Here is a 25,145-nt window from a genome sequence, read left to right on the forward strand (position 1 = left end):
ACTCTTCTATTTCTAAGTATGCTATTAACATGGTTTTAAAATCACAAAAATAGTTGAATTTCTAATATTGGTATAAAAAGGAAGGGGAACAAAAGGGGTCCCACAGAAACAGAATTTCCCTTTTTTTTCACTGTAAACAACAGTGGAACAAGGGAAGTCATCTGCTACTCAGCTCTTTAAGGATACCCACAGGCAAGGTCTAAGTGTTGTTCATTAAGTGCGGAATGAGTAAGGAGACGTACAGCTTCAGGAATCCGAAATGACAGCGAGGTTAATGGCAAGGGAGCAACCACCCTACTCTGCTCCTTAAAACAGGCACGGATCTGATGCATTTCTGTAACATACTGTACTTATCTGGTAGAGGATCATGTGATAGCATGGTCATTTAGAAAAGTAATAACACCGCACCAGTAATAGCACTCAGTGCTGCTGCAAACTCTATCAACCTCCGGCAGATTAACAGGCTCCCTGTGGACAAACAGCACCCAATAATCATCTACCGAGGGAATTAGGCATCTGCTCACTTTATCTGCTGAACTGACAGCCTCTGTGTTACACAGTTCATTCTGCTGACAATTGACCTTCAGAATAAATGTGAAATGCAAACCTTGAAGCATGTAAAGGGCCTCTAAAATCTATCAAATCACTTTATAAAATCTATCACTTTTGGCTCGGCCAGAGCACTTCCTAATTTATGGCTGATGTTAACGTGTTACACAGAAATAACTAAACATGAATACCAACGAGGAAAGAAGCTATAAGCATCAGAATCAGCAGTTAAACTTTTAAAGCACTAAGTTATGAAATTTGGGCTAACGGCATGAGATTCTAAAATCTGTAAGAACAGAGAATATATGTTTTTGCAAAAGACCTTTAGAAAGCCATGCTAATCCACAGCTAGATCATTACAGTATTTTATGGAGATGTTTAGAAGAGAAGTGCTTCAGATTCATTGGCACTTGCTTAAATTTGTAATATTTCACAGGAGGCTCTAATGTGGAATTGAAAAAGCCTATTTAACACATTTAAGCATGTACCCACTTCGATAGCACTCAGATCTCAACACTTGTATAACATAATGCCCCTGCAGGCAGAAAGCATCTGTCAAGTAGGCCTGGTAAAAACAAAGGTCTCTCCCTTTTTGGATGAAATTGGCATTCAATGCATTAGAAATTCCTGCATGTTTTTCCATGCTTTCACTGACTTTAAAGAAAAAAATAAAAGAACAAGACACAGTGGTAAGTATTAAAAGTATATGTACTTCTGGAAGCTAAATGAATTGGCTTATTTCTCTGGAAATAAATTTACTGGGTAGTTAATGACAAATTAGGAGTTACCTCAATTATGACAAAGTGTGAGGAGGAAACTTCACTCACCAGAAAACTGAAGACTCATAGCTAATGTGCTACTGACATGGGTTTGGGTGAACAAAAGTTTTCCACAAGCAGTAGTGTAGGTTATGTGCCCACACCATCATCAAGAGTTGTTCTGTAGGAAAAGGAATGTTCCCAACTGTTATACTACATTTGCTATGATAAATATAGCATGCTGGGTCAAAACAACTGTCCTGTTAGGTTTGTACTGTAGAGGTCTAACCATTCCTGTACTAGAAAGCAATACTATGTAAGCATGCTTATGGGAGTGGATCAGCAGGTGTTGATTTTTGACTTAAATGCATTTGGCGAGGTTTTGCATTGCTCTTACTGATTTGACCCCTAGAGGCTGGGGTACATGGCATGCACTCTAACTGCTTTTCTCAGTTCATGTTCATCCCAGGTCATGCACCCTGAGACTGGTCCATAGAGTGACCTGCACCCTGAGGCTGCTTGGCAGCATGACCCACATGTTGGTGTGGGACACTCAGGTTCACATCAGGAGTGCACTTTTCATCTGAATTGAAAGGTTTATGTAGCTTCTGTCCTCCTGCCAGCATACATGCCTAAAGAATAAGCACTGCAGCTGCTAAATAGCATGCCTGCAGTGAACTTTTTTCTTAATCTCTATTGTTTATCATTGATAGAGAGACTGAAATCTCTTGAAATGTCTTGGGGGATGAGATAAAATGGCTGTATTTGTGATTATCTTTTTTTTTCTTTGTAATTTGTGGGTATAATGGGTAATAGCTTCTGTCCAGAGTGATCCACGGTTCCTTTCTTTGTACTTTTTCTAAAAGCCTTACTCAGCCCCTGGCTCTCCTTTTTCAGAAGAATATTTTCCCATTGTAATCAGATTTTATTGCCTAAAAGAGAAGTCGCTGCCTTAAAGGAACGCAGCCAAAGTGCCTGCTTTGTACCAGCAATGCATTTGAACTAACAAATTTCTTCCTCTTCTTTGGCTTTTGGCCCAGTCAGTTTAACTATAGAAGCAAACTTAGCTAATATAAAACAGCGCCATAGTCCATTTCTTTGTTGGGATCTGTGTGCTGTTATGTCAATAATAGCCACATCACCTCAAGTCACTGTCCTCAGAGATCTGAAATGAGCTGGCTGACTTAATACTGAAGTAGTTCAGGATCATTCATGCAGTTCCTTCTGTAAGTTGATCGAAGCAAACAAAATGTAGTGAACAATATTTGTCTTACCATAAAAAAGATGATGGGAGAAACAAAATATTCACCTGTGTGTACTTGAGCAGTACTTCTAGAGGACTTTGGAGAATCACCCCATGAGACATAGCTTGCATGGCTGGGGGAACAGCAGCAGGGGGATCTGAGTGCTCGCTTTGGGTCTGGATCTGTGACCACCTCACAGCGCAGCTCACTGGTCACTGCCTTGCTGGGTCCTGCTGAGAGGTACAACTGTAGGTAAGTGCACAAGGCAAGAATCAGCCCCATGGATGGCCTCTATATATACACCATACACAACTCAAAAATAACAAAGCATAAACTTCCAGTGTTATTTCTTTTTTTTTCTCTTGAATTTACTTCAGAAGTTGTATTTGTATCCATTCTTTATGGAAACCAGAAAGCATCAGTAACAAGAAATAGAAATTCTCCTCCAACAAAAGTGGTTATTATCAAGCTTTCACTTCTGAAGTTTCTAAAAATTGATTCATATTAACATGAGTGGGCTTAAGAAATGCCAGGCATGTTCCAACAGCCTGAGTGTTCCAACAGCCAGAGTGACTGAGGTTGGGCTGAAGATCTAAGAGAAGACACAAACTTGTCTGTGGTTGGCAGCTTCCCATGTAGTAAGCTGAGCACAACTGCTCACAGCTTCTTGCTTGAGGGTAGAGGAAAAACCTCCCATTATACACCACATGCTATTTTCCACATTACTTCAGTTTTATGGTTTATTGAAAAAGCAAGCAAACAGATTCCATGACAGCAATTCAAAGTGCTTCGGCATCTCCACGCTGCTCCTGTGCAGCTGATGCTCAGGACCAAGTGGCCAGCATATAGAGCTCTCTATGCAGTGTTTTGGTAAAAAATAATCATATTTTGGCTGACAGTTAGAGAATCTCAAAGCCTGGATGTGTACCTGGGCACCCTGCTCTGGGTGTCCCTACTGGAGCAAGGGTTGGGTGAGGTGGACCCAGAGGGTCTTATCAGCCTCAACCAGTGTGTGTATTATATTGTGAATGACTTACTGAAGCACATCATGAGGTATTTAAGGAAATTAAAGTACTTATGATACTCAGGAAAGGAAAAGGGAACTGTCCTGCAGAAGGCACCATGACTGAACATCTGTTGGCATCAGGAAAGTGGCTGTGGTCAGGATGAGTGGGACAACGTGGCTGTCTGAGTCTGCTTAGTGTAGCCCATCAGTGGCAGGGCTGGACCATCTCACTGGATCCAATTGTATTTTTTCATGGAATCATGGAATCATTAAAGTTGGAAAAGACCACTAGGTTCATCCAGTCCAACCACCAACCCATCCCTGCCACATCCACATGTTTCTTCTCCAGGGACACTGACTCCAGCACCTCCCTAGGCCACTCTTTCCGTGTATTTCAGTAATTCGTTATCTGTTTCCTAATGTTCAAAACTGTAATTCTTAAGCTAAAACACTAACTCAGAGCTTTCTATTTCCAAAACCAAAATCATTTTCCACTGCTTTTCTCTTTTTTCTTTCAAAACTGGCCGTCCCTTGTTATGCAGGAGCTGCCTTAGCCTCTACCTGACATCATTTTGGTGTGTTTTAATTTGCTGCCTCCTCACATTAATCACCTTCACTGTGCACTGTTACCCTGAGGGGTGTTAAAAAGAAATCTAGCACCATACAATTACTTTAAATATGTATTTAGCATTTATTAATTTTAATATTGATACTAATACGGGTGCTATTTTGAATATTTTTGGTATTGGTAAGATTTTCTAACATCATAATTGCCATTTCTTTGAAGAGATCATTAAAAACAGATGATATAAGATCCTTGTGTAGTTTATTCTTCTGATCAGCTTGTAATGCTTTGACCTTACCTTGAAAAAGATTTAGCAGACACAAGGTAGGCTTTTCAACATTTTCACAAGATCAGCATGCTAGATGAGCTCAATGTGAACAATGAGGAGGTCTAAAAGTAGAGTTTTCCTTTTACACTGGCAAATGGGCACATCCAAACAGCTTTATTGCAGCACACACTGCAAGCAGTTTATGTCTGTATTAACAGATCCTATAAAAGACATAATTGCCATGTTAAGCACAGTTAGTGGCTCTGTTAGGAACACGGTACAAAGTGGTTTGTACCCTTTCCCAACATTCATATTGTACTCTGCCATTGTTCTCTAATCTTGCCACAGCTTCTTTTATAAGTCAGAAGAATATGATTCCTTATTTCTTGCTGACTGAGTAGTCGTTTCAAACTAAAACTCAAAATAAAAAGCATACATAAAACCTACCGTATTTGGGACACACCTGTGATGTGATTAACTCTGGTCTGACTCCTCTCATTTCATTTGTTGTCCATGCATGATGGGAAAACTTCTGGTCTTTCATCATTAGCTGCTCAGCCAAAATTATCATCACTGTCAAATGGGGTTTCATGTGTGCTCTATTATTCCGGTGTGTTCAGTGATGCTCCTGGTAGCACAGGGACAACCTTTTGGTGAGTAGCTTCCTGTACTCAGCTCTGCTGAGGCCACACCTCGAGTACTGTGTCCAGCTTTGGGCCCCTCACTGCAAGAAAGACATCAAGGCCCTGGAACATGTTCAAAGAAGGGCAACAAAGCTGGTGAGGGGTCTGGAGCACAGGCCATATGAGGAGAGGCTGAAGGAGCTGGGAATGTTCAGCCTGGAGAAGAGGAGGCTCAGGGGAGACCTTGTTGCTCTCTATAACTTCCTGAAGGGAGGTTGTAGTGAGCTGGGGGTTGGCCTCTTCTCTTGTGTCATTAGTGATAGGACCAGAGGAAATGGCTCCAGGCTGTGGCAGGGGAGATTCAGGCTGGACATTAGGAAATACTGCTTCTCAGAAAGGGTGGTCAGGCACTGGAATGGACTGCACAGGGAGGTGGTGGAGTCACCGACCCTGGGGGTGTTCAAGGAATGATTGGATGTTGTGTTGAGGGACATGGTTTAGTGGGAGCTATTGGTAATAGGTGAACAATTGGACTGGATGATCTTTTAGGTCTTTTCCAACCTTGGTGATTCTATGATTTTATGATTCATTGAGTATTGCATCACACTCACCCTACAATCAGGATTTCTTTCAGGAAAAGCAAACAGCAATGCAATCAGAATTGAAAATGTTTCTGCGAGGGCTGTAATGCAGACATATTTATTTGCCTGCACAAGGTAGATATGTCTTAAATGAGTACCAATAATGGATTTACAAATTGCAGGGCAATAAACATCCTGCAGAAAACATTCTGCACTAACATCTGCACATCACAGATGTCAGCAGATACTAAAACTCAAGACCAGATTTTGATTTTATGAAAGCCAACCTAACGCCTATGACTTGAATACAAGTATTAACTTAAACAATAAAAGCTGGTCCTGAGTTTGTATGAGATACCTTAATGTTTAAATATGCAGTATAAATCTCTCTCATTATAGTCACAAACACAGACTGCCAAGTTAAATCAGCTTCACAACACAGCCATAATATATGGATTGCATTTATTCCTTGGTGAAGTATTTAACCTCGCTTTGGCTGGGCAAATGACCTCACCAAGATTGCCTGCTAATCCTTTTTTTATTGGTCATTTTTTTCTAAATATACAAATATATATATACAAGTATACCTTGTGCTACTGAGGAATGGCAGGAAAAACCAGTCAGCAGATTCAAGAAAATGTATCAGTTAGGTTAGGGTGACAAACTCAAAATAAAATGCCCAGAGCAATCATTTCCCTGGAATGGTAAAACAGGATGTTTGGTTTCCTTAAAGGCAGTGAAACAGATAGCCTTAAGATAAAGCTGCCAGAGGAAGAGAATATAAAATACCTTACTTAGGTTATGTTCTACATTATATGGGTTCTTCTGCAAATGTTTCTTTCACTGTGTAGGTGATAGAATGTGGACTTCCAGAGGGTAGTTCATATCTTTAGTAGTCTGAGTAGTTTTGAGATGCCAGTCTGTCACTATTGACTATGTAGGGCAGGGTGTTTAGCATGATACAGAGTGGACCTGGGTCCATTGCAAAGGCAGATGTTCAGGAAGTGCTATGTGAAGATACTTACCTAACAGTAGTCTTTTTTACAAAGAATGTGGCAGGTCTATTCATGAAGTTGTTCCAGTAGAAAGGGGCAACATTTGTTAGATACCTGCAAAGATCACCTCCCATATATATGCATATTATCACAATATAATAAAATGATACTTTCCATTGACAGGACTGCTATAATTTGAAGGAGTGTTTCAGTATTGCTTAGGGAAACCCTGCTGAGTTGGCCTAATTTTCACTTGGACTGAAATTACAAGAGGCTTAATAGGCACAGTTAAACTGAGCATTATTAACTTAACCACAGCCAGTCTTAACACTTTTTTTGCTATGGAAATCTTGTTATGGCATCATTTTAGACCATGATACCCACAAACTAAGAGGCACAGAACTTTCTATAGGATTCTAAGCCATCCAACTCAAGCAACTATTTATACCATGAAGAAGTCCTGAGGTTTTACCTCCATAATTATGTAGCACATGTCTACAGTACTCCCTTAAGTCAGAAGTGATTTTGTAGAGTGCTAGCACAGCATTAATCTAGTGGAGAAAAATTATTTCTCGAGCAGCTTATGACAATGGCAAAATATAATTGCTCTAATGGTTGGTGCAGCTGCCTTACATGAACTGTCTTCAGAGAATAAATAATACCATAGCCACTAAAATATTTATTTCCTTCTTCAAGCCTTCAATTTAACTTTGTTTTTCTAAAAGTCTTCTGAATTTTATTGTTTTCCTTGTTGTTTTTGTTGTTGTTCGTTTTCTTCAATACAATTGGTTGCATTTCTCAGTAATACAATAGCAAGTCAGCTTTGTGTAAGATGGAAAGCAGTGGTCTGTGCCATGAAAAAAAAGACAGAAAGAAAGAAAGAAGAAGAAGAAAATAATTAGTTTTAGGAAATCAAGATCAAAGAGAATCAGATTGCATATATGCATATCTTGACTAAGGTCAAAGATACGGACCCATACAATTATGCATCACTATCTTGTTTATATGTGTGGCTGTGGTATACACTTCCTTCCCATTCATTCCCTGCTGTTAAGTGAAGCTGCAAACTTCCAAACCACTATAAACACATTTAAATTTAGCATCCTGAAATCATTTTTATCAAGATACAAAATTAATCGTGTGCAAGTTCTGTATTACAACATCCTTAGAGCTTAAGAATGTCTTAGATGCCAACACAAGGCATCTAACATGAAAATACTGAATGCATGGCTCTGAAAAGTAGTTACAGTCATCACCCCTATCTTGGCTCTTCTTCCGTTTTCTGGGTGCCTGGACAGGAAGCCTCTCTGCTGTAATTGTTCCTTACCTGCTTATCAAGTCTGTTTGGGTTTTTTAAGCTTTCATTTCTGACACTGAAAAATAAAATGCATTGTATCTATTTGAATGAACAACAGAATGAATGGCCCCACTTAACAAGCAAATGGCAAGCACGAGCACCAGTTCTATGCTGCCCAGGCAGTTTGTCCTGAAAATCTTCATACAAGGTTAAATCTTAAATTTATGCATTAAAAATGCATGAGAAAGATGAAATGTAGCATGCTGATGGGACAGACAAAAGCAAAGGCATCTTTTCCAGCAAAATAAGCTTCGTTGCCTTCCACATCCCAGCACCCTAGTACAGATGACCTCAGAACTTTCTAGTGTATATGTGAACTGCCCTTAGTGATACTTAATTTCCTTTTAAAAGGCAAACGCAGAAAACACCGCCACCTTTTCTCCTCTCCTAAAAAAACCCTGTGTTCAAATGGACATTATCAACAGAAAGGCACTTCTGCCTGGCTACTTTTTTAGAGCTTGTAAAATACTTTACAGCTGCTGTTTGTTGGGTATTTTTAATTCTCAGATGTAAGCAAATACCTCTTGCCATTCAGATCCTACAAGCAATTGGGTGTACAGTTAGCAAACGTATAAGGTGACACTGAGGTCCTAAATTTGTTGTCACTGAAATGCTAACATACATTTTCTACCTTCATTTTTATCTATCAGATTCATGACTTTAACACAACACTGAGACAAGCAAAGTTAAAAGGCTTTAATCTAGCTCAAATGTAGCTATAATAAAAAAGACAACACACATCCATAAAGCTGTGTGCAGCAGCTGGCTAAATCTTTTCTGATTTGTGTGCTAAAAATGGTCCATTATGGAGGGCTTCTGTACCTTGACTATAAATACCCCACCATGCAAAAGTGGTCCTCGAGAGAGGAAATGCCATGAGTCATGAAGTTTATCTTTGTAGAGCTGCATCTAACTCCAAAATGTGGTTTTGAACTCTCACAGTAAAAAAAAATAAAAATAAAAATAAATAAAAAATAATAATAATAATAAATCTGATATCTGTAAATTATATGAATATTAAACATCTATTATAATTAAATAATACTTCCTACTGCACACACGTGTGTACTTAATTTGCCATTACAAATTACACATGTAATTGAATTGATTTCAGCCAATGGAAAGGCAGTTCAGTAAATACGCTGAAGTATAATTCCTTAAAATTCTAGATTCCCACCAACATTGGAAAAGATGTCTCCAAGGTCACCCAGACCAACCGTCCACCTACCACCAATACTTCTCTACTAAACCATGTCCCTTCTGGGCAGCACATTCCAGTGCCTGACCACTCTTTCAGAAATGCTTCCTAATACCCAACTGGAGTATCCCCTGGCGCAAGTTCGATCTGTCCTCTCATGTCCTATCACTAGTTATGTGAGAGAAGAGGCCTATCCCCACCTCGCCACAACCTCCTTTTAGGCAACTGTTTGGTCTGAGCCCTCTATTCTCCAGACTAAACAATCCCAGTTTCCTCAGTTGCTCTTCATAATACTTGTGCTTCAGACCCCTCACCAGCTTTTCTAAGGATGATTAGAGCCAAAGTTTTTCATGGAAATTACTTCTTTCACCTTTTGCCTCATGCATTTGATTTCCATGGTCACTGAAAATGTAATTAAACACTTTATTATTTCAACACTGATTTTTAAATAATATTTTTATTTTTATTTAAATAAATCCTATTACATAATTAAACTTCAAAAAAGGTTTCCAGGTATTTTCAAAATACTTTATACCACAAGACACAGGATCTGGGTTCCCCAGCAATGGAGGTCACTTCAGTGTGTGTAGGCTCCCATCAGCAACAGTTTGAACCCCTTCACAGACACTGTTCCACCCCAACCTGGGTGTGCAAACTGCCCTTCCTAAGGATCTCTCTCAGTTCTCTTTCAGAAGTGCTTCACTTGAGCACAAAACTTTTCCATCATAGGTCAATACCTTCTCCCATGCCTCGATGGGGATGGGAGAAATTAACATCACGTGTAATTGCTCTTGGGCTCAGTGCTTACAGATTTATAATTTCTTCTTCAAAATAGCATACTGAGTTAATGAACAATTCAGCATCCAAATCTCTATTACCTTTTTTGGAAACAAAGAAATAACTGATTGTTATGTCATGGGAAAAGTCTGCTCCTTGTTTCTTGGTTAGACTAGTGTCAACACCTAGACAAAATAAAGAGATGACTACCTTGAAATCAATGGAATTACATCATCCTACTGCAATAACACCACCAAAAAAAGAAGACCTGGGCCTTTCATTAGTAAATTTGGTATATTCCCCAGTTCTGAAACATATAGATCCTGTCCTCCTGCAGATCTGTAGATATATCCTGTTTGCGCTGTTTGTATGGTGATGTTAAATGTGTGCTTTGCATGAATTAAAACACAAAGTAACTCAGTGGAAGCAAATTAGGCAGTAAGACATGACGGAGTAGTTTGGGAAAACTTAACATGCTACAGACATCTTGATCAAACAGTATTTCATGCCACAACTTTTTTTTTTTCACTCCATAAATATTTTCATCCATCTTGCTGCAACTTGAATAAATGAATAAATGCATAGAAAACACTAATGATAAGTCTTCAATTAAAACTAAGCTCACCATCTTGACATTTACTTTTTAAAATATGTATGAGTCGGTTCCTCTGATCTCTTTTCTATATACTTAGAAATTCACACTTACCAGCTACCTCTGTTTCTGTGCCATGTACAGCAGTGAGTAAAGACCTCCTTCTCCTAGATGTAAAGCCCCTACACCAGGCATGTCCAACTCACAGCCTGGCATGGCTGGCAATGCAACCTCCCCCCATCCCACATCATCATGATGGTGGCTCTGCCCCACCGAGTGACCCCAGCCACACATCCATCACTCAGTAGCAACCGAACTGTTGGTGTGCTATTCAAGCTGTGTTGACTCAAACCAGGGCACAGGGAGGGCAGGGCTATGAGTGCTGACTCAAGTGATGGCAAATAATTGTATGCATTTTGATACATTGGCTGAATGCAGTACTTTGAACAGTGAAAAATATTCAGCTGTGCTTTCACTTTTGATAATGGAGTTTCAGAATAGGTTTCAAGATTGCCAAAAAAATCATCTATTTGTTTTGTGACACCATTTTTAGTCAACATAAATACATGACCCACCCATTTTCAAATCAGATGTATAATGTTGCAATCAGATATTCTACTCAAAAACCTGATCGTGCCTCTTTCCCAGAATCTTATAACCCTTCTCTTACCAGAGAGAAACACCTTTCACCTCACAACCACATCTTATTCATGTCGTCATTTTTTGTCAGTATGTACATTCAAGAATGAATCATAGAATCATAGAATCAGGCTGGAAAAGACGTCTAAGATCACCAAGCCCAACTGTCAGCCCTTCCCACCATGCCCACTAACAATGTCCCTCAGTGCCATATCTGCATGGTTCTTGAATGCTTCTAGGGACAGTGAGTCCACCACCTCCCTGGGCAGCCTGTGCCAGTGCATTACCACTCTTTTAAGGAAGCTGTCTTTCTAATATCCAACCTAAGCCTCTCTTGGCAGAACTTGAAACCATTACCTCTTATCCTAAAAAACAATGTAAATGGGAAAAGGGGTGAGGAAATGTATGTTATACAGGAGTTTCATACAAGAAAAAGAAACATATCTAACTAATGATGTACAGGAAGAATAATATTTCATCAAAAATTCTTGTCAAACACCTGGAGACTTCACTAAGAATTGCAGTCTCTGCCACTGAACCAATCTGAACCTCTACTTGTGCAAATTTTTAAGCATGCAGCATGAAGGCCCTTGATCATTGGTGGTGAAAATGCAGAGCTAATAGTAATGACTGTGTTGAAAAATAGTGTTTTGTAGCTGAGAATTTGCTACCCTATCAAATGCTGTTATTGTGGTTTTCGTATCTGTTGTAGTTTCTATGAAAATAAATAGAGAAGACATGAATTTTGGAGCAGTCTATGTATACACAGCCCAAGACAATTCCTTTTCACTCATTGTGGCCAAGGCAAGCCAAAAGGTTGGGCACCCTTATGCTTTATATGTTTGCAAGAGCTTGAAGGATCAGGGTCTAGTAGCTTTGCTATCCATAACCATAATTTAATGAGGCAGTTTTATGAACTCCAAATATGTCATTTGATCTTAAAATCGTTTCTAAAAGAACACCAATTAGAAAATCCAATTGCAGTGAATTTCATATGGTCTCCTATTTTACTGCTCAGAGGTATTTTCTATGCAGAGAACCTTCCTTGCTGGACCAGAGAGCAAAAATTTCAGAAGAATCTACATCACACACCTTTTTTATACCTGCTGAGATAAATGTTATCTGAAAGAGAACAGTGAAGCAAAAGAAAACTCCTTCTGCATTAATCTTCCTTTCTAATGTTTATCCAGCTTTCAGCTCTCTTAAGCTAAGTAAAATCTATTATTGTAAGAAAAGAAAAGTAGTTCCAATTATGGTTAGTTTCAGAGGGAGTAAGTGCAGGAGGCCATTGCTCTGGAGCAATAGGAATGAAAATAGTAGTAACTTAAATCTAATGTATGGCTAATGTTAAAAGTATTGTTGCTAGGCACATATTCCACAAGGGACATTACAATTTACTTACAGGCACTTAGGGAATCTCAGCAGTATTCTGCTTCTCATTTTTCTGTGTGTTTGAACCTAGTTGTGATAAAATACTGCAATAAGAGCTTGCTATTGCTGTGGGAGAGTTGCAGATTTACACATCCCAGTTTTTTAGAAATCTGCAGATTTCCAGTCTGTCATTCAAAGAGGTTGTGATAAACATGATGCCAAAGTACAAATGTAGGACAGTTGTGTTTAATTCAAAAGCACAAATATAATCAAGAAACTTTTTTTCCAAGCAGTCATCCTATACTGCATTGTGTTGTAAACACCTTCTCCAAGTAACAGTGAGCAACGCATTGCAGGAAATTACATCAAACTACATTAAATAGCATCAAAATTGCACAAAACAGTTCAGGCAGGAGGCCAGATAAAAAGCAGCTCTCTAGGGAACAGTTTGGAGGTAGACAAGTCAGCAGTGTACCCATGCAGTGATGAAGGCCAGCAATTGCCTAAACTCATTAGACTTTCTACTTAAAGGTTCTCTTCTTCAGTTGCTGCCAGTTCAGGTAAAACCGTCATTCATAAGTTGTTAAGTCCACACAGTTCTTGTTTTTTAAATTAATTTTTTCCCTGAACTTAAAATGTTCTAATGGAAAGTTATAGACCTTACATTTATGTGTATCAACCTATTTATCAGTATCAGAAAAAAAAACAGTTACTTTATTACTTGTTGGTATATGAGAATTTTAATCTAAACACTTTTCGACGTAATCTACAGTAAATCAATTTCACTGTGCTTTTTATGGTGAAGTACTGCTTTTAGTATATAGTGGTGACAACTCATGCAATTTTATCAGAAAACAGCTAGTATTTAAAATTCTCTTTAAAGACTGTAAAAGACTCCTTTCATTGAAAACATCATATTTTACATTTTCCAGCTTTATAGTTTGCCTGAAATAAGAATTATGGCTATTTCCAGCCTTTGAACATATTTTACAATTTCATAACTGTCTCCAAAGCAAGAGAGCATGTTTGGGCTCTTCTATTTTCCCTGTTTTAGAAATACTAATTTACTGTCTGTCAAAGTGCATAAAAATCTTCCAATGAACTCTGACAAGTCCTATGCACACCCCATCATTTGTTTGCATGTAGGCAAGAGCCTGGCAATCTATTGTTATCAGTTGATATGTGTGTATGGAGAAACCTCAAGAAGTGGAAAAGATTAGATTTAATTAAAAAGGCATTTATAGGATACAGGAAAAAAGGATGTTATTCTTATAGGCAAAGGAGCCACACCAATAATAAAGCATCATTGTTAAATCTTTAAGAAGACAAAAACTGTAGCTTTGCATTGCTTATCTTTTTTGTGCAGACCAGTCTTCCTTTTTCCAGTCCCAAACAAATTTATTAGAAAAGCTAAAGCCGTATCCATTTGACGTGATGTTACTTCAGCTTTAATAAAAGCACATTTTTCATGGAATGCTGAGAATGCCCTTTTCAGGTGACCAGCTAGAAGATGTCAGTTTTTATTTCCCTACTATGTGTGAAACATGAGCAGTGATATTCATTGTCTTTCTGAGGCATTGTAAGACCAGCTGGGTGATGATGGCATCAGCCTTTGTATAATTTCATGTAGTACAGTCTTTGATAACTCTTGGGGAAAATATAACCATTAGAACAAAAGGACTCTTCTGCTTCCATTGTGTATGTATGATAGAAAATAGAGCTTGAAGAAGCCTAGTCCATTTTTTGGCACTGCATTTGTATGAGTGCATCTGCTTCTCTCTGAAGTCATGAAGTCATTAATATATTTACTGTCTTAATACTCACACATTAGAAGTTACTGTCATCCCCATTTACAAAGGTGAGGAGCTGAACCATGTTTACAGTCAGATAAGCATAGTTCTTACCCAGAGTTTGTCCATCATCCATATGCTTTGCAGGCAAGTGTGCACTCAGCTACAGAGACAGACTGAATCTCACACATTTACTAGTACTTGTATTTCAAGAATATTCACAGGAGCAGAGCTCAGATTTAGGTTTTAGTGCAGGCCATTGGAAATGATGGGGCAGAGAGGGATATAATTCAGTTCACCAGCAAATATCTTTGACCAAATATATAGTGTTTGGTTCTTATGACTGAAATTCAGACAGCAACATGGCTATAAAACATACGGAGCTCAAAAACCTTCTGTCAAACCTCATTTAAAAATGACCTGTGGTGGTTTGCTCAAGGTCTTAAAGGAAGCTGGAATACGAGAAGTCAGATGTAGATACGTAACACCAAATCATCCCTTCAGACTGTTGACATGCAAATTCTGTAACAAACTGCTTTCAGTCTTGGTCTTCTTTCTTCAATTTCTCTGAGGTCAATAGCTGGGCAGAATCTCATGATACTTAATTTGGAAACTGTTGAAATTGTTCCTACAGTATCTGAAGACATTCAAGGAATTCAAGGTGAGCTGAAGCAATTTTTAAGTTTAGAAAGGCACACAAACATCCATGCAAGGAGAAGGGTTAGAACTGAAGGCAAATGCTGGCCCTGACCTGGTGTTAAACAAACAGACCGGGACATGGATACAATATGGGATGTGACATGAGAAATTGCTGGATATGACTGTGTGAGAGGGTGAGCAAACTTTTGGGTAGGTCTGTGAAGGATGGCTGGACCTTGCAGAGATAAAGGTGAAGTTATATGAGAAATAGTTCTATTTCATATGTAATTTATAGGCAGTATTGGGGACATGGGTCCCAACAAGATAACCATGTCAGTAATATCAAGTAAAGCTGAGATTACCTAGAAATCCCAAAACTGGGTAGAGAAGCAGCAAACCTGGGACCAGTGGGGAGAAAAGAAAGTCATTAGGGCTGTTTTGTTTTGTTTTTTTACTTTTTATTTGAGAGGAGGCAGACAGAGAAAGCAAAGCATAAGCATGATAGAAGTGAGGGTGAAAAGATGAGAAAAGAGATTAAAATGTTGGCAACTGATGCAATCAACTGATGCAATCCAGGGGCATCTGCTGAGCAGACCCATGCCATAATCATGACAATAAGCCAGATTTGTCTAGTCATGACAAATATGCCTCTGCAGTCAGAATAAAGAGCATAGGATAAGCTGTCCTGTTTGTTTTGGCAGGAGAGCACTGAGGTAGACTGAGCGTGCTGGTACTGCCATACTGGGGCCATGCCAGGCCAGACAGAGTAACCATGTATTCAAATCATCCATGTGAATAAAAAAGCAGATCACAGGAGAAACATGTTAACCAAGGGAATAAAAAAGGGATTGGAATTACAGCATAAATTTCCTTTAGTAATCTCTGATACTAGACAAAAGATGTGTCTTTTTTTTTTTTTTTTTAAAAAAAAAAAAAAAAAAAAAAAAGCAAGTGCACTTAACACACATTATTGCAAAGATTACATTTAAGCTATCATCAGCTATTCCATGCAACTATGTAATTATATGTCTTAGGCAGTGAGTTGGTGGAACAAGTACACAGATTGTTTAATTGTTTAATTTACGCTTGCTACTTCAGACTCTTCCGTTCATAGCTTCCAAGTTTTTGCATATCTTAATTAATCCTGCACAGTTAGTAATATATCTCCTTGTAGTCTATTTGCATGCTCTGGACTGTTTGTTTTTCTTAAGACACATATTCGTCTTGCTACTTCTTATATTTTTTAGGCCCTCTACAAACAGATAGGAGCAACTTCACATTCAAAAAGCATGGTCCTCAATGGAGGACTTCAATCACCCAGATAAGGCCCTGGGCAACCTGATCTAGTAAATGTGTATGTTTGGTGGCCCTGCCAGGCAGGGGGGTTGGAACTACATGATCCTTGATGTCCCTTCCAACCCGGGTCATTCTGTGATTCTGTGTGATTCTGTGATATCAGAGACATTCAAGGCCAGGTTGGATGGGGCTTTGAGCAACCTGGTCTAGAGAAAGGTGTCCAACATTACCTAAGCAAAATCATTTTTTTTCAAAATTACAGATAAGGTAGCTATTCCTTGTAGCGGGAATAACATCAGCTTTTCTGCCTTAATAACTAAAGGCAGAAATTATACAGAACACTACATAAGAAATACAAATGGAGCACTCTTCTGTTTGGATCAGCATCTGCTCCAGTACAGAAAACCTTCCAGTTCTGTTCAGGGAATTTTGTTAAGTGCCCTTCCTGCACATTCCTATTTCCAGAGAGAACCCAACCTTATTTAAGGATTTTATTGTAAGAGCACTAAATCTCTGGTTGAAACACTGCCCCAGTAACAGACAGATAAAGAAAGTTTTAATATTTTGAAACATTTTTACTAGTATATGAGTTTAGAGGAGATTAAGAAGCAATTGATCTTTCATTGCACATGAAACCTAATGGCTTATTGGGAGTTGTCTAGAGGCTTTTGTGGTGTAGTTTTATCAGATGCATCTTCCAGTGTGTGTGTACTTCCCCCACCTCAGTGAACCAGTTAAGTGCAAAAGCTATGGCAACTTGTTCCCAAGAGCTATAATATTTCCTCTGCCATTGGGAGTAAATGATTGTAAGTGGGGATTTGTTTTCTTTTAGGTTGTTTTTTGTTTGTTTGTTTTGTTTTGGTTTTGTTTTTGTTTTTTCCTATAGGTATTTGATTTATAACATAATTCCTCAAACTGTTTAAAATACTTGTAAAATCTCTGTAAACATATTTTAATTGAATTCTTTGGGAAATGAGAGAGCTGATTAAGGTTCACATTAGTTGGGATAATAACGATAAGGATTTTTCTGGAAGGAAATGAGAAATGTACACAATTCATGCCATGTGACTTCATGAGAGGAATTCCATATGCAACATTGGTAAAGAAGTTGGGTATGTGCTCCAGAATGGCTTCATTGAATCCATCTGGTCTGCTCATAGATAAGAAAAACAATGAAGTAAATAAAAAGATGCAAAGAAATTAACCAAGATTTCTATTCCCCAGCAGTGGCAGAGTGTATCACAGACTCATGTAGCATATCCTGTGTTTCAAAAGGAGCCGCACTATTTTTCACATTGTTCTTAAAAATATAAGAGGAACATGAAGGACATAAAACCCACTGCATGTCAGTGCTAGCCAATGCTTTGTAACCCATTTTGCTCAGGCACCAGGCTGTCCATGGGGACACCACTCTCTGGCTGCAACATTTTGCTCACCAGTCTCATCTAGTCAGTTTAATTTTTAAGCTTGTGTACTGCTGTGTGTGAATGCTTTCAGTTGTGTTTGTACAAGATTCAAACCATCCCTCTAAATCCTAGCTCTTAATACCATTAGTCTAGTTGCTAGTGATAAATTGAAAGCTTATCCTGGTTAATTGCATCTTCTACATTAATTTCTGAAAATATATACCATCTTGCTATTTGTTCAGAATTTAAAAAGTAGGCTTTTAAGAAATGATTTAGAGACAGCATGGTTAGAAAAATAATGCATAAAGCAGCACTCTGCTGACATGCATCTTCAGGCTAGACAATATGAAAACCATTTCTAAATGTATATGTGATCAGCTTGATCCTTTCTCCTCAAGAGCTAGACAGGAGCAAGGATAGGAGATGTCACCAGGGATGGTTCTGAATGCTTGGGATACAGCTGCCGTTTATCAGCCACAGCAGTCTATGAACTGGTAGAATTTGTTGCTGACTCGTAAAAACTGCATAGGCCATTAGCTGTCTACCTTCAGTTCATTGGGTATTGCATAGTGCTTAAGGTAAGAATTTGATTTTTTAGAATGAAACGTTGCTAGGAAAGCTTATGACTATGTTATTTGATTGTGGGACATCAGGAATAAAGTAGAATCTGGTATTTGTACTTTATGGAAGAATCTAGAATGATTACCCACCAGCTGTCTAGCCTACATAAGTGGGTGTTTGCCGATAGCCTTCAGGAGTTCACTGGAACTTGTATAACAAAAAACACAACTGCCTCGTGGCACTGGCTTAACCATTTTTTATTAAATACTAACAGCACCAGTTATGACAAACTGCTTTCTTTGAGCTCTCCAGGAGAAGGGCCAGCCACAGCTTGAGGCATTTCCCAATGATGTGTCAAGTGATCAATCAGTCACAGCACCAGTGTTTTCCCCTTTAAGGCATGTGTTTCATCATGTGAGAAATGACAGAGTTGCTGAGCTAATCCAAGACAGTTTAGAGTGACATGTATTAATTCAGGACCATACCTAAGTGATATCAGTCCCTTCAACATTCCATTACAGATGCAGAACACATGCTTAGATACTTATTTCATTAAAATCTGTTCCGCATATGCTGGTTGCCCCAATTCTTCCAGAAACTTCCAATGAACCTTTATTAATTACTTCACCTTCACATGTCCTGGGCAATCATCAGTGCTTTTTAATAATTTCCTTCTTAACAGCAATTTAATACTCTTAAAGAAATGAGTAAGGGGAAAGACTAATACTGCTGTGTGCATTATAAATTAGGAGCATCTATTTTCCTTGAAAACACACAACATTTTTACGCTCTAAGTAGCATTCTCTTTTTGTGTAAGTTTCTATAAGGGAGGTTCAGCATGTCTCGAAAGCTGAGTAATTTCCCTTAAAATTTTTAGAGCTGCCAAATTATAGAAAGGGTCCTTCCAGAAATCTCCCTCCTGAGGCACAGGCCATTTGTCAGGTAAGGTCAACAGCGGCTGAGAACAGTGGATTAAAGTCCATTTCTCTGGCTACCTTAGTATTATTGCACACACATTCTAGAGATAGTTCCAACGCTTTCAATTTCAGCTTTAGTGGGTGAACAGTCTTGTTTTTTCTCAGTAATTTTGCACTGGGGACATAATAGAATACTTTTATCTTCTGCTTCAATGATTTCGCCTCACGAGAAGTACTGGAGTCACAATAGAACACTTTTATCTTCTACCTCAAAACACACAAGGACATTTTCCTCGGGTTCTCCATACATTGTTTTTATAAAGTGACTCACTATGGCCTAATAAGCAATGGAAATCTTCCAGACTGGGGAAAAGCGGATGGAACTAGGTCAGAGGCTTCGCTGATGAAGCTGATGGTGAAAAAAGGGGAAGAAGGTGGGCACTAAACCACCATGGACACCACTGAGCATGCCCAAAGAGACATTAGCACATACTATGAGAGACCTTCAAAATAAATGAATATGTATGCCAATGTACTGTATACATATGTTGTAACTGTTCAAATATAGAACCTGAACTCTGACAGTGTGTGCTTGCTTGTCAAGTGCCCAGCGTGCATGCCACTTTCTAACACCACGCTGGAGTTAGAGAGTTTTCTTCCTGGATTTCAAATCTTACTCAGACAGTATTTAATGTGCATAAAATGAGTTGCTATTATCTAGAACCTTCTGAGCATGTATGAATAGCTGTTTACATGACAAGTTTGTGCAAGTATAAGGCAAAAGGTATGTCCATGATATGAAGGCCACCTATCTTATAAAGACCCCTCTTTAAAGTATGAGATCACTGTATCCTTCAAAGCCCATTACATTTTCGAACCTACAACAGCAGTGCATCTTGCTGATCTTGCCTTCAGAAAGACGTTTTATGTTTTTTGCAAAACAAAAGAATTCTTGCTCTGAGGCACACTTTCAGTATGGAAGATATCTGCTTGAATGGTTGTTAGAAGCAAGGAATGAAAGTATTTACACAGAAATGGAAGGACAAGCTAACACTCATGTCTGCAAAGAGCAAAACACCTGCATGGAAGTGCCTAACCCAGGCAGAAAGTTTAGAAGTACAGCTCCAGTTCACCTGGCATTTTCTGCTGCCAAGCGCAAGTACAGCCGCTGTCTGAACCTATTTACTGTTGCATTGTGCTGCTGCAACAATTCTTTAAGTGTCAACTCCGTGTTCTCTTATTGGCAGTGATAAAGTCATTCGTGTTGTTCCTGAGAGTGAGAGGGAGACACAGATCCTGAAGGCTGCATTTAACGGGCTTAAGGTGAGTTTGATTATTTTCATCTTCTTTTTCACATTTGTGTGGAAAACCGTACTGGGTTAAATGCCTTTCATTTGTCATTCTACTTCAAGCTATTTAATTCTCTGGAAAACAGCCTTTTCCCATTAAATTCTTAATTTCTCAATAAAATGGCAAAGGAATCAGATTCATCATGCCTGATAATTTTAACAGGAAACACTTACTGCCTAAAATAATATATGTGACACATTTGCAAGTTTGCTCTTTCCCCCCCCCCCCTCCTCCCACTTCTTGCCAGCATACACAATTGCATGCTTCATTATCCAGCTTATGATTAAATTTAAAATACTGACTTCAAGTTATGAACACATACAGAAGTAAGAAAGTGGCTTTAGTCTGAGAATTTCTGTGGCAGAATGTCCATGAGCAAGCCAGAAACTTTCTTCTTTGGACTTTTCTTGAAGATATAGTGAGATCCTACCTGGTGCAACACAGCATAAATGTGCTCTGTGCTTCTAGCACAGCTACCAAATGCACAGGCACTCATTCCACAGCAGTCTGGCTCAGTATCACAGAGGACAAAGGAGATTACCCACAAGCAGGACCCTAAATTCTTGCAGCAGCACAGCAAGAATTGTGCCATGCACATGCACTTAATGTAGGCACCCAAGGGATGGATGAACCTCATTAATAATCTCCAAAACAGAATAACCAAAGCAGAGACAGAGAAGTAGCAATCTGATCACTATGTTGAATTTGTTCCAGGTGTTGACTGTGAGTCCCAGGTTCTGCTGTTCACCTGTGTTGGCTTATGCTCTGCAGGAGAGCAACAGCTGACTTTTCCTTGTAACTGTGAAGGTAAAGCAGTTTGATGGGCAGCCTCAGAGGCACAGACACAGACACAACAAGCTAAGTAATTCGACACAGTGAACTCAAACCTACTTTTGTGTCTGGCTGATAAGGGCTGTATGGACACTCCCAGTGGATTGGTGCGGTAACTTTGGTGGTCGTGGGTTATATAGTTTTGTGTCACGTCAGCTGTACCAAAACGTTGAGAGCATAAGCCAACACCTCTGCTGTTCACTGCCTTCAACCTCCAACAAATTATTTGGCAGTCTGCAATGAATCTCATTCACCCTTACTGAAGCTTCATATAAATGATTCTGTTCTCTCTGAGGCAAAGAGTGAAAGTGCATGTAATTTTATAGTCCAGTAGTTAACACCTGGGATACAAGCCAACCAAATCTCAGTCTGCTTATTGAATTGCAAAAAAATGAAGATGCTGGAGCACTCACACCTTCATTAAGTGTTTCATGATGAAGCTTTCTTGCTACTGGTTCATAAGAAAGTGTACAGAACTACCTTAGGTCCCACACCCCAGGGGAAGACTTGCAGCAGAGAATATGTAACCAGGTAAGGCTTGATGTCTCACTAGCTTTAAGTTGGTAGGCTGAGGCTCTCTTTATCACCTCTACATTTCTTATTGACATGTTGGGTTATTTCTCTGCTTAAGATGGTAAATGTTGCTCTCAAGACGTTTTAGCTTTCATTCACATTACATGAGGAACCTCAGTGTTTAATGCTATGTATTATAGTGCTTTGCACTGTAATGCCCAAGTCAGTTAAAGAATATCATCTTATATTTGTTTCTGCAGAGTTTACTAATGTCTCAGGGAGACCATGAGGCTGACCCTCAGCTGTGAATGTTACAGTAAAAACCCCAAAGAGGATAATCACTTTACTCAAATTAGGAAAAAAGTCTAACCATCAGACCAAGAAATACATGTGGAAGCTGTTTTTTGCATTAATTTCTTCCCTTTGGATACTGGAACATAAAGAGGGAGCACATATGTTTTTTCCTTTCTCCTCATATTGCAAACCCTGCAAAGCAAAAGGGTTACTCACCTTCCTGCAACTGTTTCTCATTACAGAGCTCCCTTAGGCTCCCAGAAGGAGATTCGTTCACCCAATTTCAAAGTGGGAGCAGTAGAAACTTGAATAAATAGTTGCATGCTACAAGTCTGAGAACAGGATAATAAAATTTTGGCAAAGTACATCGGAATCTGCCTAGTTAATTAGAAAATGATTGATTTTTATGAGGTGGGGAGCTAAGAAAGTTGATGGGTAGATTTTTTTTTTAATATAAGACAGTACTGACACCCAGTTTCATGAAAACAGGATGGATTTGGCTGCTTCTTAAGTCTTGGGGCTGTCCCATCTGCAACTGCTTGGCTGCCTCTCTACATGTGGTAAGAATCACAAATTCATCGGACCACAGAAACATAGAAAAATTGAGGTTGGAAATGACCTCTGGAGATTGGCTAATCCAAACCCCAGCTCAAACAAGGTCTTATAGAGGACATTAGTCAGAACTGCGTCTGGGTGGCTTTTGAATATCTCTGGGTGCTCTGTCACCCACCCTCATAGTAACAGGCCCAGCAGCCTCAGCCTTTCCTGGCTCATTCCAGTTTCTTAAACATTTTAGTAGCCCTTCACTGGACTTGCTCCAGAAGCTCCATGTGTTTCTTGTACAGTGGAACCCAGAACTGGATGCAGTATTCCAGGTGAGGCCTCACCAGGGCTAAAGAAATGGGGAGGATAATCTCTCTTGACCTGCTGACAAGAGGCTGCTTAATGCAGCACTGTGACATGACATGCAGCAAAACAAAGATCACTCCAAAATCTCAGAATAGCACCATCACCAGAAAACCACACTTCCCAGAATTTCATGACTTCTTGTGGTCTTCACAGTGAGGTGTTATTTGTCACATGAAAAAGTAAAAACAGCATCCTCTGAGTGTAGTGTGCTCCATAACCATTGGTAACTTATTGGAACAAGCTGCCCAGGGAAGTGATAACGTCACCATCCCTGGAGGTGTTCAAGAAAAGGGTAGATGCAGTACTGAGGGATATGGTTAGTGGGCATCATGAGGGGATACACTGATGATTGGACTAGAGATCTTAGTGATTCTTTTCAATGATGATTCATTGGTTCTATGACCACACCACTGTAGCTACCAGTGGGTTGCTCAATCCTCTTTTCTCTAGGCTGACAAGGGAAAGAGAAGACAATCTCTGCCATCCCAGGCTTCCTTCTCACTGTGTCTCATAGAAAGATCTTTGTAATAGATTTGTGGTGCTCTGTATTTATTCCAGCCTGCTCCTTCTACCTTTAAAATCTACACCTGTAAGACAGAATCACTTAGCCTTTGCCTCTGGACATTCATGAAGTCAAAGAAAAGTACTCTGGTTGCCCTATAACAAAAGGGTGTATTTTGGTATCAAGCTGAGAACAAAAGAAATGCAAAGCTACTCCTTCTTAGTGTCCACCAATTATGATAAAGGGAAAACAATCAGGAAGAAAATAAATGGGTGCTAGGAATGGTACTTTATGTATCTCTTCACACATTTACTTTATCTACTTATTTCTTAATGACTGTTCTTACCACTGATAATTCCTGAGCAGATTTTGTCATCTTAAGTCAGCTCTGACTTCTTTATTTCTGTGACCTGCTAAGCAACAGCGATCTCCCCCACTTCTAGGAGTATTACATTTCTTGGTAGTAATATAAAATGAACCCACCCAGCCAGAAAGAGATGCTACCTTAGTGGTGGTCGGCCCTTAAATGGGATCTAGGAGAGGTGGTCAAGCTCCAACCCTTCCAGGAGCACAGCTTAGTTACCTTCACCTGTGCTCCTGCAGCTGACTCCTTGCTTGCCTCAGACAGTTAATCAGGGGTTCAGGATGTGATCAACAGATTCCCTTCCACTAGCTAACTCAAGCTGGTGTAATCCCTTCAGAGTTTTTAACCATAGTACTTGGAGCTCCTTAGGATAGATATTTGCCCCCCAAAAATGAATAAATAAACAAATAAAATCCATGTAATGCTTAATATAATAAATCCCTTAAACTCGCCTGGAGTCAATAGGCTCTGCTACAGTACAAATGCCATTGTCTGTACTGAATGAATAATGGATAATGTCATTCTGCACATTTAACTTTTGGTTCATGAATTGCCCAAAGGCAAATCACATTAGTCATAATCACTTGCTGAGTAATTTCCACAAATTAGTTTTGGTCTGTAGCTCCACTGCCCACAGTGCTTTGTTATTAATCATTATTATAAATTGATGCCTTCATAGGCTACTTCAATTAACTTGTAGGTGACAAAATGTTGCTTTTTTTCCCCAATGGGTGATCATAGCTTGCAGACCTGAGCTGCCATTAAAAATAGCCAGCCTTACAGTAGAAAATTTGCCTGCTGTGAGTTCTGTAAAGTTGTTTAAACTTCTTTGAATTCAACAGATTAACTCAAACAAACTCATCCACAGTATCTGAGCAAAAAGGAAGGCTAAATGCACTGGGTCGCACTGGCTGCCATCCAGCCTGCAAAGCAGCAGGAGGTGACTCTGACCCATCCAGGCGCAGTGGGGCCCCACGCTCCCCTGCAGCCCCACCCTGTGGACAAAGTGCCATCATCTCCTCAGAGCAATTTCTCAGGAACCTAAAATTTTCTCCAGTACCTGCCTGTGACAAGTTTCTTTCAGTTTCTCTATGAAGTAGGAGCTGGGTAACCAGGCTTCCCACTACCAGCACCACTGCACATCCTTGAGTGCCTCTTGTGCAGTGCCTGTGTCTGAGACCACTGGGGTAGATAAGATGATGAGTATGGTAGGGATGAATGGTGGTAGAGCTCCTCCTCCAGCTTTCATG

The 25,145-nt window shown here is 39.4% G+C and overlaps 1 protein-coding gene across 2 annotated transcripts in view; it reads left to right on the forward strand.

Annotated features, from left to right (window-relative positions):
* Window positions 1–25,145, forward strand: part of CPA6 (carboxypeptidase A6) — a 78,161-nt gene that overhangs the window by 16,096 nt on the left and 36,920 nt on the right. For both annotated transcript variants that reach the window (XM_085539497.1, XM_015855679.3), the window contains exon 2: window positions 20,380–20,455. Coding sequence is in view for 1 of the 2 variants with exons in the window: in XM_015855679.3 (XP_015711165.2) it covers window positions 20,380–20,455 (76 nt within the window). In the remaining variant the exon portion in view is untranslated. The remainder of the gene's footprint in view (window positions 1–20,379; window positions 20,456–25,145) is intronic.

This window comes from Coturnix japonica, chromosome 2 (assembly GCF_054131305.1).
Source record: "Coturnix japonica strain WE chromosome 2, WE-NBRP24, whole genome shotgun sequence".
Lineage (NCBI taxonomy): Eukaryota > Metazoa > Chordata > Aves > Galliformes > Phasianidae > Coturnix > Coturnix japonica.